Source organism: Lonchura striata, chromosome 21 (genome assembly GCF_050655825.1).
Source record: "Lonchura striata isolate lonStrDom1 chromosome 21, ASM5065582v1, whole genome shotgun sequence".
Classification (NCBI taxonomy): domain Eukaryota; kingdom Metazoa; phylum Chordata; class Aves; order Passeriformes; family Estrildidae; genus Lonchura; species Lonchura striata.
The window spans coordinates 2,514,074-2,527,152 of NC_140723.1; the positions used below are offsets into that span (position 1 = coordinate 2,514,074).

The following is a 13,079-nucleotide window of genomic DNA, read 5'->3' on the forward strand; positions in this document are numbered from 1 at the left end:
GAACTGCCAAAAGAATACTGCATGGATTAATTAGCATTAATATAAGAATTGAAGATATCAATACAGAAATCATGGGATGAAGTGATGATTTTACCATCCTGCAGTAGTCAGAGTAATTTAGATGACATTTACCTGCAGGCTGGGGTCAAAGGATGAGGATGAAGGTAAAAATGAGAGGGTTTCTTTTTAATTTGCAAACCAGATTGTATTACCTTTTTAGTAAAGTGATTCCATTAGCTCCAATCACTGGTAACATTGATTTTAATGCTAGAGGAGCTAAGTTAGTAAAATTTATTTGGAATAAAGCCAGTTCCATGCAGGAGACTCAAGCAGCTCTGTCAACCACAAGGGGCTACATGGGAATTGCTGCCAGCCCTGCAACAGTGGCCATGATCAGTAAATACCAACCACTGTCAAATGAAAGTAGAAGTAGCCCTGAACTGCCTCATGTGATTGCAGCCACAAAATGATGACTCATTAGAACATGTCAGGTCTTTCAGGACTTCACTGCAGACAACAAATTCATCTTGCTATGCCAAAATTTCTGCCCCTTCTGGTGCAAGATGCTCATCACTGCCTGCTCTCTGGTAATCACCTTTCTGCAGTATCAAAACAAATCAAAAGATTCTTTAGGAGGAAGTCTTTCCTTGTTCTCCATTTGTGGTGCACATTTTCACACATTGAAGTCACTGTTGTGTTCTTTACATACAACTTGATTGTTTTGGAGAATTCAAAATTTGGATTTAGGACTAGGAAAGCAATAGAGCCAAAATGATGATGGGTAACACTTCCCTCTGATGCTTTCACAACTGAATTACACAGCAATGGATCAGCTGGCCTTACCTTGTTTGTAGTATAGCTGTCCCAAATTATAAGTTTGCCATCCTGGGAGGCACTAACTAGAAGCCTAGGGAGGAAACAGTAGGGAAACACAATCACTGTGGGCAGCCAAGGAACACCTTTGTGATGAACATTGTAAAGAAAAGAGAATGAAAGCAGCTGATACCAGGGGCATTTAGTTTCTCTTTAAATTAATCAGTAGTTAACAGGAAAGGGAAATAAAAAAGGAAAAAAAGACATCTGATAATGGCATCTACTTTATTTCCACAGTTCCTCAGAATTCATGTGGTACCACTACTGTATTTTTCAGGTAAGTAGGCAAGGACTGGGATTTTGGCATCAAATGTAGACTTGGATTACAAAAACACGGAGGAAAATTGTGGCATTCAGTGTTTCTGACTTCTCTCAGTTATCCCAGTTCTCTCAGAATTATTAATTCCAGGTGGTCCCAAAGCCTGTACCCTCAACTTTCTGGAGAGCAGTGAAGCCACATGAGCCAGTTCTGTACCCACCTGGAATCAGTCCCCCAGTGCATTGCATAAATTTTGGCCAGGTGTCCCCGGAGTGTTCTCCTAGTGCGCATCTGGATTCTCCCCACTGGGTCGATATTGGCTGTGATCTGAAACAGGAAAATGTCACACACTTGAGTTCTTCCCTTCACTGCTCTCAAGTAACATCTCCAACACAGTTCCCACAGTCCAACATTCACAATATTGACTGATTTTTCTTCGGCTGCCCATTCACAAGTTCTGTAATTTTAAGCAGCATGTCTTTATCACGTAACACAAGCAGCCTATTCCATTTATAAACACTCCCAGAAATGGTTTTGTTTAGGTCGTATCTTCTTAGACTTCTAGATTTCAGACCTTTGATCTGGGCTTTCTCCTCCTGCACAGATAAATGTAGCAGACACTGAAGAAGTTTAACCTCAGCAGGCCTTATGGTTCTGATTATCAGGGTAACAACAGCATTGCTCCCAGCTCCAGGGCAGAGCATTATTTTCCATTAAGCAGCAGAAATGTGCCCTGAGTCACTCCAAGAAATCACTGCTCAAGGCCACTGCTCTCAAGAACTGGACAAACATGTACTTATTTCTGGAAGAAAACACCCAAAGGCAAAATAAAAATAAAAAAATGCTACAGGAGGCAAAACCAGATTCACTTGCAATCACTTTCTTACACAGCATTTTCTTTTCGTAAAGGAGACATATTCTCTTAATTCCTGTTAAACTCTGAAATTCTTACCTGAGCCAGGGTGGCATCTGCACATGCTTTCCTAGCATCCTGCAAGAGAAGGAAATTAGAGAAATTAGATGGAGTTCTGTACATTTTTCTCTGTTTTGTCAAGCTGATTAAGCCCCCTGAACCCAAGGTTCAGAGAACATTTCTGCTTGTCACCCAGACTGGACCCATCCTAACAGCAGCATTACCATAACACACTGCCTGCTGTCAACACACATTGTGCATTTAACTTTGAAATTTCTTCTTCTTTTGGAAGAAAGGCAACGTGACTTTCACCACAAAGACACTCAAGCGGTGGAACTGCTTGTTCAGAGAGGCTGTGCAGCCTCCAACCTCAGAGGTTTTTAAGAACTTCCTGGACAAAGCTCTGACAAATTTTATCACTGACGTTATTTTAAGTAGTTTTTTAAACTTTAGTTATTCTCTAGCTCAGACAAACTTCAGTAAACATTCATTTTCATCAGCAATTTTGTGCATTGCTTCTGTTTATTTTCTAAGCAATATAAAAGACCAAAATGTAATTTTCTAAAGCAGCCATATGTGCTTGCCCTTTCTTCATTAAGTCTGACATTGAGGAAACACTTAAGGCATCATTTCTGTCCTCCTCAAGACACGCTCATTTGTGCTGAGGCACAATACATACTCTGATTTGGTTTTTCAGTTGCTCGGCCTCCTGGCGTAACTGGTCAAGCTCGCTCATTTTCCTGTGCTAAAGGTGTGCTCCACTGCCACCTCTGAAACAACCAGAAATCTGAAAAACAGGTCACAAGCAGGATTAGGAGAAGGCAGAGGCTGAAATTACAAGTCCTTCCAACCATTTCAAACTTGAAAAAAATAGCAGACTGATTTATAGACACAGGAATAGAGGTGGGAATTTGTGTCTGAAATCCCTTCAGCATAAGGTGTTGTCACAAATGGATGTGCTTTACTTCCAGCCACAGGAAATAAAATGGAATTTGGACTAATTTCTCTCCTCCAGGCCTCTTCCTTTTTCATTTTCTGATTCATTTTCGTATAAATTCAAAAGTCCAAGACTGAGTAAGTAGGTAGCACCAATTTTAGACACGGAAGTCAGAACTTCCCTGAAGCTCTTCAGACCAGAGTAAGGAATCCTCCCACAAAAGAATAAGGATTTACACTGACACAAGCACCTGCAAAAAATGCTCTAAGAACTGTCTGCAACATCACAGTTATGAAAAATTTTTTTCTGCTATCTGGAGAAAAGGAGATCACTCACAAATGTTCAAAGTTTTGTTTAATAACTGCTAAAATGTCTGAGATCCCAGAGCAAATTGTAACATGAACACGTTGTCAGAGTAAAACCAGGGATTTTTTGCTGGGTGAGGGCAGGAGTTTGAGAAACCACAGCCATCAGACACTTCTCCCCTCTAAGCCTGTTTTCCCAGTATCCATAGGCACCAAATGACATGGATCTTATAGAGGCAGCAAGACAGAGGCTCTATGAAACTTCACAACCACTGAAACCACCTCAACTTTTGCCTTTAGAGCTGCTCAACTATTGGGCTGATCCCCCGTATCACCATCATATGGATATTTCCTGCTAAACATACAGCTTATCTTTAAAAGTCTCTGCTCCAGAAGGATACTGTTGGCATTTTCTCCAGCATTCCACATCTCCAACTCAGCTGTTCCTTAACTTTCTGTTTTAATATCTCTGCAGCTTGATAGCAATGAAAGATGCTGAAGAAACATGCTGATGAATTTTATCTTTTACTTCAGAACAAGATTAATTGGTTCCAATTTCAAATACTACACAGAACACCTGGATTTTATAAATTGACACTGATAATGTGTGATTTTAGAACATTTTATTAGCCAGAATTGACCCTTTACTATTAAATAAAGGAAACGCTTTGCTAGCAGCTTTACATATTATTCTGTTGAGATTTAATCAGCTTATTTATCTTTGCAAGCATGTGGGGTTTGTCTTCTTCTTAAAGCCCTTCCCAAGGAGAAAGATGAGACTAACTTCCAAATTTTTGTGCAATCATAATAACAGAGAACATACTGTCAAGGTATATTAGAGTAGTAGAACAAACATCACTATTAAAAGAAGCTTCAAAATACTTTAGATTTCAATATCCCTAAATATTTCTATCCCCCATAACCAGACTTAGGCTGCAGCTCTCTCCACAGTAGTTATTCCTAACTGAAAACCTGTAGGAACAGATGCCAGATCTTGTCACAGCATCATTTACCATTTTTTCCTCTTCTCTGAAACCCACAGCATCTTAGAAAAGGAATCTCAGTTGGCTTCTCTCCCAAAACCTCCACTCCACTCACACAACTTCAAGGCCCTTTCACTTCATTGTGAAACTGGGTCTCTTCCTTCTCTCTTCTGGTTCCAGGGTCATCTCTAAGCCCCTTTAAGATTGTCTGTTCAGCTCAGCCCAAAATCCAGCTAAGACAAAACCCATCCTTACTGTTTAATGATCCTGCTTTTCTGTGGAATGCTCTTTTGTTTCTCAAGATGTTTTGTCTATTCTACACCTCAGACAAACACTCTGGGCTGGATATCTTTTAGAATTTTGAGCATGTCTGCAGCTCCTGGGCAGTTCACACACCTGGTGAAACACTAATGCACTGCTTTTGTCAGAAAGGAGTTAATTTAAGAATAAATTGTGATTTTTCAGATCTTTCAAGCTCTTCATTTCCAGTCCTGCCATTCTCTGAGTTAATAAATAGGACCATTTCCTATTAAGCAAATACTGACCACTCCAGACAAAGAATTTATAGAGATGGTCTCATTTCTATTTCAGAGCAAGAAATGCCAAAACTTTCACATTCTGTCCAAGGTCACAGCAACTCACTGATGAGACTGCAATAAAGACTCAGGACACCAAAAATTCCAGCTGCAGGTACAAGGAACTACACTGAAAATTTTACATGCAGCTTTATTTAAAAATACAATAGGAGGAATAATCTCACGTCAGTCAGAGCAGATATGCTCTCCTTAAAATAGCACCCATTTATTTCTGCAGAATTTGCGCACTATGAGAGAGAATTCTCTTGCATTTAAATTAAACAAAGCTTCTTTGCATGGAACAGGGAGAGGCCTAAGGAGATGAAGCCTTATCCCAGGAAGAAAGTCAAATTAAGAAAGTTCGTTTTCCCCATCTTGTATTATCTAAGTTCCCATCTTGAAGACAGAGAATTTGAGAATTCCAACTTAGCCCCTATGCATTCCAAGCAACTCCAAACTCTGAACTGCCTTTCTGTCAGCATCCATAGGAATTGTTTAAAGCACATTTCCACATTCTCTTTGTAGTCTTTGTTGTTTCAACATCAACAGGAAGTGCTAATTCCTGCCAACAGGACTGAACTCACTCAGGAAATGACAACCCTACAGCAGCCAAGGGCTTTAAAATATAGGAATTCTCTGAAGCAAACTGTAAAATTTATGGGACAAACAGCAAACCAGCTTGGCTGTTCCACTATTTCTTTTATACCAAGTTTTAGACAATTGAATTTATGGTAGAAATATGAGATCTGTGGGAGAAAAAAAGGGTTCCAGCCTCCCATTTTTAGCTATACTGTAAATCAGAGCTTACTAGTTTTGTATTAAAAAAAGTATCTTTAAAAGATTAAGGACATCAGGTAAGGTGAAAAATGCTTTTATCTATTCTCACTCTTGATACATGGGAAATTTTATACAGATTTATTTATATTACAGACATGGATCATATATTGAACAATCTTTGCTCATCACAAACAAGCACAATTGAGTATCATGAAATAGATTTTTATTTCTTGGCATGTTCTAAAGGCATTTAACCCTGTTTTACAAGAAGGTTTCTAGAAGAATCTGTCAGCTTGACGTGGATGATGATACTACTTCTGGACTTTTGAAAGAAGTTAGTGCATTTCCAAATCAAGCAAACCTCAAGAAAAAAAAGTCACTCCTCAAGTTCCACACTCCTTTTTCCCAAATTCCCCCAGAGTTGTGCAGAAATAGGTAGGAGCCAAACTCCTGCTTACCTCCCTTTCTCTGGACTATGTGAGTGTGTCCCTGAAGGCAGCTTCTCAGGAATAACACATTCACTTTCTTCAACCCCCTCAAGACCTTTCCAGGGGCTGAAGTGCTTAAGTGTCTCTGCTCTAAGCTTATTTCCCCTAATCCTGTTGACCAGTCCACCTTGTGGGTAAATCTCCCCTTGCTGGAGAACAATCTGTGCACTTCAGGGCATTCCCTATTCCCCACTCCTCCAGGTGACCCAACTCTCTCATTTCTGACGAGGAACCCATGGAAGAGTCACTTTGTTCCTCTGTTTCCCACACAAGGAAAATCAACTGACTTTGCCTGATTTGTTACTTCCCACATCCCACAAAACTTCACAATCCAGCTGTGTCAAAAGGATTTATCACATCATTTATGTCAAAGGAACAGCTCAGGGTTTGCTTTTCTCTGACTCTCTAACATGAGCTCTACTCCTGTGTAAAAGGACAGTTCTGTATGTCCAGTCAGTTGTGTGTCCAACAGCTTTGCACTAAATTTTTCAACTGCAGGAAGCCTTACAGAACTTCCATGTGCTTCCTGTAAATGGAGATATACTCATGATCCCAGTGGACTAATTCTGATTTAAAGATTTAAAGAATTATTCACTCACTGCTCAGAAAACAGTGACAGAAAAATTCAAAGGCTGAGGAAGAACTCAAGTTCACTCATTTAATTATAACAACTCCAGTGTCCTTCCCACAGCTCAAACTGTGTATCCAATTAAATCCAGTTACTGAAACTAAAGTATCATTAATACCCTCACATTTCTTTGTAGCCTGATGCATATATTCCACCGTTAAATATTATTCCTCTCTGAAATTCATCTGCTGGTAACAGCAATGAAGCAATGCTTACTAAAATTTTCTTTATTTTTCTTAGACCATTCCTATTAAAAAAAAAAGGATGGAGTCTTCCACTCTCTCTTTGTCCTGAGAATAATCTCTGCAGATTAAAAGAAAAAATCCCCATGTTTGAAATCACAGCTATCATTAAGTCAAATATTTTGAATTTCTATCCCTTGCTGGTCAAACTTTGCTTGCCACAAGATATTTTTAGCAGACGTGACTACTGCCACAGCCTAACATAATCCCACCAAGCCACTGTGGATGCAAAGTCTGGCAACACAGAGGGTTTAAAGCTAAATTGTTCATATTTTACTCAAGCACAGTAACTTTCTAAGGAGGTTTAGCAAATTCCTTTTCTCCCATGAACAGGCTGTCTGACATTTGTTCCCTCAACCTCTTTCCTGCCAATAACCATCACTCCAACATGGATGAAAAGCAAAATATTTGCAAAACCAGAGCCCAAACTCTCCAGCCTTAACAAGGAGCTGCCAGCATGGCCAGCAGACAGTCCCAGAGCAGGTCATCTGATTAAATGAAGCTGTGCTAATCTAGCAGATACCACAAATCCTATTAGCAACATGCACAGCAGCTTGGACATTTTCACAATGACAAAGGAATTATCCACAACTCGCTGTTAGTTACAGTGAGCTGACGTCACATTGGCTTTGAAAAGCTGAGGGTTCTTTTTGTTTTCAGGAGCAGAGATGGATTTCTTGTTTCTCTTTTATTCTGTGGGAAACACAGTGAGATCAGGATTGCTTGTGGAACAAATCTGAGATGTTCTCTCTCTCACATTTATAGGAACTAAAACTGAAGAAAAAATTCAGGGCTCCCTTAGATCCTGAGGAGATATGAGCACAGAATAAAGCCTGCTGCCTGCCTTTTGAAAAACAGGTGAATATCCACTAATTGAAAATATCAGATTTAACACAGCAATTAGCAATGTTCCTCACAGACATTAAAGTCTGGAAGCTAATGAAGATTTTACTGCTCCAAGAACAATAGTAATAATTACAATTACACAGAATATAAACTCTGAAACTTTCAGGTTCTGTTTAAATAACACTGACACATTGAAAAGAACATTCTGACAAGAGCCACTTTGCTCAAAAGAAATTTGGCCTTCTTTTGTCAAACATGGTGGAGAAGTAATTTTTCATTCATGAGAGAATGACTATTCTCATCACTTTATTTATTACAGTTCCCTGCCCCACTGAGATGAAACAGTTTCATCTGTGGTCTCCCTCTGCTTTGCCAGTTCCCTCTCTGACAGAAGGCAGGCACTAACATCTATTATTTAGCAGGTTTCCTGGCCATTTTAAAATCCTTCCTGTTGACACAAGAGTACACATGCAGAAGGAGCAAACACGTACTTTAGGCTTGCACAGATTGACAGCCAAAAATCTGAATTAACCACTTTTTAAAAATAGGATGTTTCTCAAGGACTAGGAAAAAAAAATAATCTTTTTTTTCTCTACTTACATGTTCTCTCACTACAGTAGAAAGCCAACTTCTGCTGTCAAACATGTAAATTCTGGAAAAAAAAGGACATCAAAACCACAATTAATGTAATTACCACAAAACAGTGCAGATTTCTCAACTGATCTAGCAGAAATTAAACTACTATCAAAGTGCAGACTATTTCTGTTAGCTAACTTGAGCAGCTGGCCTGGCTTCATGAAGGAAACGGGCACAGTTTTATTTACTGTAACACAACCAAAAGCTGAGTTTGTGTCAAAAGCTCATTTTGACCTTCTTTTTCCAAAAAACTCTTGCAATCCTGAGATCATTCTCCTGCCCTACTGACAGAGAAGTCAGTAGCATATTAGAGAATTTAGGATTAGAAGAAAATACAGTCTCACTCACACAATTTTCACTGTACTACAAAGCGCCCCCCCTCCCCAAATCAGCATTTTCAACACACTGGAATTATTTCTGCTCAATCCTGTCCCTCAACACATTTGCCTTCTAAGCACAGTTAAATATCATTATATCTATTTTATCAGAAGAAGTTACATAAACCTCCTACTAATGAGCTCAAGTGAGAGCACACCTCTCCTTCTGGAAGAGTTTCACTTTTAAATCACTAATGACAGCAGAAAGTACAAAAGAATTGACACATTCAGTAACTCACACACTCACAGTCTGGACTGCACTGGTTTTACAAACTGGCTTTGCAGCAAGGGGAAAAATATAAGAAATTTTGGAACCATTTTCCCCCCTGACAGCACAAAGCAATATTTCAGTTCACCCCAAGATGTGAAACACTGACAACCACTTCTGCATCCCAAACACGTGGATCTGGCTCTGTCACACACCAAGACAAGGGCTGGGGGTGATGCTGGGGGACCCCTCAGTGTTCAGAGCCGCTGCATCAGGACAGCTGAGATTATTCTGAGCACAAAGCAAGAAGGTACTGAAACAAAATGACCTTACATCAGAAAGCCAGCCTAAAACTCCACACACTTCCAACCAAAATCTCACCTAAAATGAGTGTTTCTGATTTTATAGTTTACTACTAGCTGGAGAATTTACAAACCACTTCAGTGTCTGGTATGGAGGTTAAGCTACTTAGGATATGGATCATCCTCACCCAAGCTCATTTATAGATAAACATTTTAATACTATGATTATGAAACTCTCACAGTGTAAGCAGTTTTGTTTGTTACTGCCAGCACAACACACTTTAGGACATAAACAGTAACTCACACTTAGGGGCCAAACTCCACTCCCCAGACACAAGAACATGATATGACCATTTTAAGTTCTGAAAACAGAGCAACTCCAGTCAACTTTCAGAAGTCTTGACAGGAAAAAAGTCTGTCCCCACTACAGAGATAATGAAATCTAATGAAATTCTGAAATAATTACCTGAAATGTAAACAATAAAATTTATGCTGGCGCACTAACAGCACACAGAATACACAACAGCAAAGGCCAAAACACACACCATTATTGTCCTGTGCTGCACCCTCATTAATGCAGGAGAGGTGTTGCAGATTTCATATGCTTTCTGCAAAAAAGAAAAACAAAAACAAAACAAAAAAAAAGCCACTTTAACCAGCCTGAAAGAAGAGGAAGGAAGCATAACAGCAAACTTTCCCACAAAACTTGAGTTTATTTTTCAAAGGGTTAAGTTTCTACTTGAGGATGCTGAAAGCACCCTACAGTGCTCACAGAACGCAGTCCTGGCAACGGAGATATTTTCAATTCTACCTTAAAGATGGAGCTCATTTAAGGACAAAAGCAGAGAAGCTACTCATGAAAAAAAAAAAAAATCTGCATTGCCACAAGCTTCCATTTTTAGTTAAAATGTAGCCTGGTAAAAGCAACATGAAAATTAGAGGCCAGTTCACTCCCTGCACCGCAGCACTGGCTCAGTAAAGAGTTCCTGTAAGGAGCTCCACAGGCTGCCCTGACAGCCCTGCTGAGCCCAGAGCTGCAGGTCCTTGACACCAAAAACTGGAGTTTCAAAAACAGCAGAGAACAAAAAGTTCCACAGAACACTCAGAGCACGGTTCAAGTGGTTAAACCATCACACCAAAGCACCTGGAGGAGAGCCAGCCCCACACAGGGCTGGTGTTCCCGGTGTCCCCACATGCCCACAGCCTCCTGCTCCAAGTGAAGAACCCAGCACAGCCATTTGGGCTAAAAAAGAATAATTTTGACTCAAGTCAAAAGCTTCATCATTTCTGGGTAAAGCTTCTCTCACTGACTGCTGCTAGCCCAATATTCTTTTTTCTTCTTTATCCTTTTAATCAGTTACTCTGAGCTGACAGCCCAGACTAAAAATTTATCTACACTCCAGCATAGTCAAGGTACAAGTCTACATATGAAGAAGATTTCTGCAAAAGACACCAACTTTTTTCAGGAGGCTGGGGAAAGCAGAACAGAAAAGGAAGAAAAAGGACTTGGAAGAGTTGGAAAGCATTTTGAAATATTTTAACATCCTAGGAAATCTGAAAAACCCTCCAAAATTAAGCAACTTCCTAAGCAGATTAAACACACTCACTGTACGCTCTCCAAAGCCATTAACCACATTTTTCCTCTTGACCTATGGATTCAATAAGAGACTTAAACCCCAAATATTCTGTTTGTAATTCCAACCTTCTCAAGACTGCTTCACACACACACTGACTAGATGCCAAGGCTAAATATGTGAATTGCTGCAAAGGCATTCTTGCATTTAAAACACTTCAGCAATTCATGCACAATGATGTGGGGCCAGGCATCAGAGGAGATACTGAGCTTCTGGCTCAAACCCTGGGATGAGGTTTGCCCAGGACTCCCAGCAGCTGTCCCTGTTGTAAGAATATGGAAAAGCTGGGAGATGTAATCAATGTATATTGAGTGGCTTTATCAACACAGTTTAACATGGATCTCAACCAACCCTAGTAAAAACTGATTTTCAAAACCATTACACTACGTGAATCTTAAAAATATCTTGCATAGCACATCGTCCCGTAAGAATGGCACATAGGGTTGTTTTATTCAAGGCACTCAAACAAAAATAACTACTGGAAGGGAAGAAAAAACAAAAAAATCTCCTCAAACTATCCAAAAACCTACTAGCAAACCTCAGTATCACTATGAAGATAAGGCAGCAATTTCAAGTGAAGTTACTCTGCTGTTCTGCACCCCTGAGCCAGCAGAGATGGCTGGATGGAGCCAGAGAGTTTCTAATTTAGCCTGCTCCTGCACAGGTACCATCATCACCACTGTAATATATCACCTAAGAGGCAGAGATAATGGCTGTGAAACAGCAACTGCAAGTTAGTTTATTAAAATCATTTCTTACAGTCTACATAGCCGATTATTATCACAGAACAGCAGCTAGATGCCCAAGAGATTACACCACCTTGCCAAATCACTGCCAGCATCGTGAAATTCTAATGTGCCATCAGGCAACAGTAATTAAGTATCAAATTTAAACTTTCAAGATTGTTCTGGATACAAAAAACTCTCAAAAAAATCCCAGCCTCAGTTTAATGACTTGGTCCTAACTATAAGCATTAAGAGCTCTAGCAGACAGCTGGAAACTCAAAGGATGTTTCAGGATCTGCATGCGCCCCTCCAAGAGTTAGTTAATTCCAACTCAGAATTTCCCTGGGGAGTGCAGAGCTGAAGTCCAGAAATCCAAGTCTTTGCTGTCCCCTCCTCCAAGGGCAGCTTTGAAGTACAACCTAGAGAAGTATAAAATAATAATTACAAATCCATAAATCTAAATACGCTGGAGCAAAAGGATACAACTCCTCCTTTATTTGTAGTCTGCATTCTGGGAGCCATCTGCCACGTCTGTAATTTCCCAGCACACAAAGTTTGAAAAGCAAGCAGTACCTTCCTAACAGGTTTGCCAAAGAGCTCACCCTGCTAGGGACAACAGGAGATTGTACAACTCCTTCGAAAACTTCCTGAAAGCACTTGTGTCGTGCAAGGCCAGCACAGCTGAATGTTTCTGTGGGAGGTATTGGCTGCTTCTTGTGCTGAAGAATTGCCAAGTTCCCAGCTGAAGCAGTCGCTGTGCTCAGTAGACATTTTTCCATATATTAGTGGGAAGTACACACAAAACAAGCATCAGGTCGATCAGTGTTAATGCTCATCTTGCAGCAGCCACGTTGGCTGGCTGGAGAGCTCACAAATTTCCATTTTCAATGTAGTGTGTGACTAAAATGATAATTACACAAGCTAAAAATAGCTGCAAGTCAACAACCTGATTTCATCAGTGCTTCACTATTACCTATAGCTCAATATGGAATGATAGGTTCCATTTCTAGAGTCACTGATGCTGAGTTTTAGAGCTTTAGTGTGTTTTGTTTCAAGTAGAAGAACTCCAGAAATGCTTTCCTCCTGAACAAACTTGTGAGCTTTTTCTATTCAGCTCGAGGGATCTATGATCCCATTAGGAATAAAAAAAAATTCTCCTCACTGCACAAAACACAGGAAAATTGCTGGCTAAAGAATAAAGGTCAGTTCTAGGGTCCTTGCAAAGTTCTGGCCACATTCCTTCATCCTTTAACCTCATTCACACAAACCAGCACATACAACAGGAAAAACCAGGCAGAACAGATGTGGAACAGCCTCCAATCCACCAGACTGCCTTCAGTGAGGCACTGAGGCAGTTCACAAGTGCCTCAC

The 13,079-nt window shown here is 40.0% G+C and overlaps 1 protein-coding gene across 25 annotated transcripts in view; it reads right to left on the reverse strand.

The window, feature by feature from the left end:
- GNB1 (G protein subunit beta 1) overlaps positions 1-13,079 on the reverse strand; it is a 34,880-nt gene that overhangs the window by 7,970 nt on the left and 13,831 nt on the right. For 14 of the 25 annotated variants that reach the window (XM_085558777.1, XM_085558767.1, XM_085558775.1 and 11 more), the window contains exons 2-6: positions 8,427-8,478; positions 2,725-2,832; positions 2,085-2,123; positions 1,353-1,459; positions 844-907 (exon numbers count right to left, since the gene is read on the reverse strand). In XM_085558777.1, the coding sequence (XP_085414903.1) occupies positions 844-907; positions 1,353-1,459; positions 2,085-2,123; positions 2,725-2,781 (267 nt within the window). In that variant the 5' untranslated portion in view covers positions 2,782-2,832; positions 8,427-8,478. Of the gene's footprint in view, positions 1-843; positions 908-1,352; positions 1,460-2,084; positions 2,124-2,724; positions 2,833-8,426; positions 8,479-9,815; positions 9,958-13,079 lie in introns of all 25 variants that reach the window. The other 11 variants (XM_085558764.1, XM_085558760.1, XM_085558761.1 and 8 more) reach the window with 3 other exon arrangements.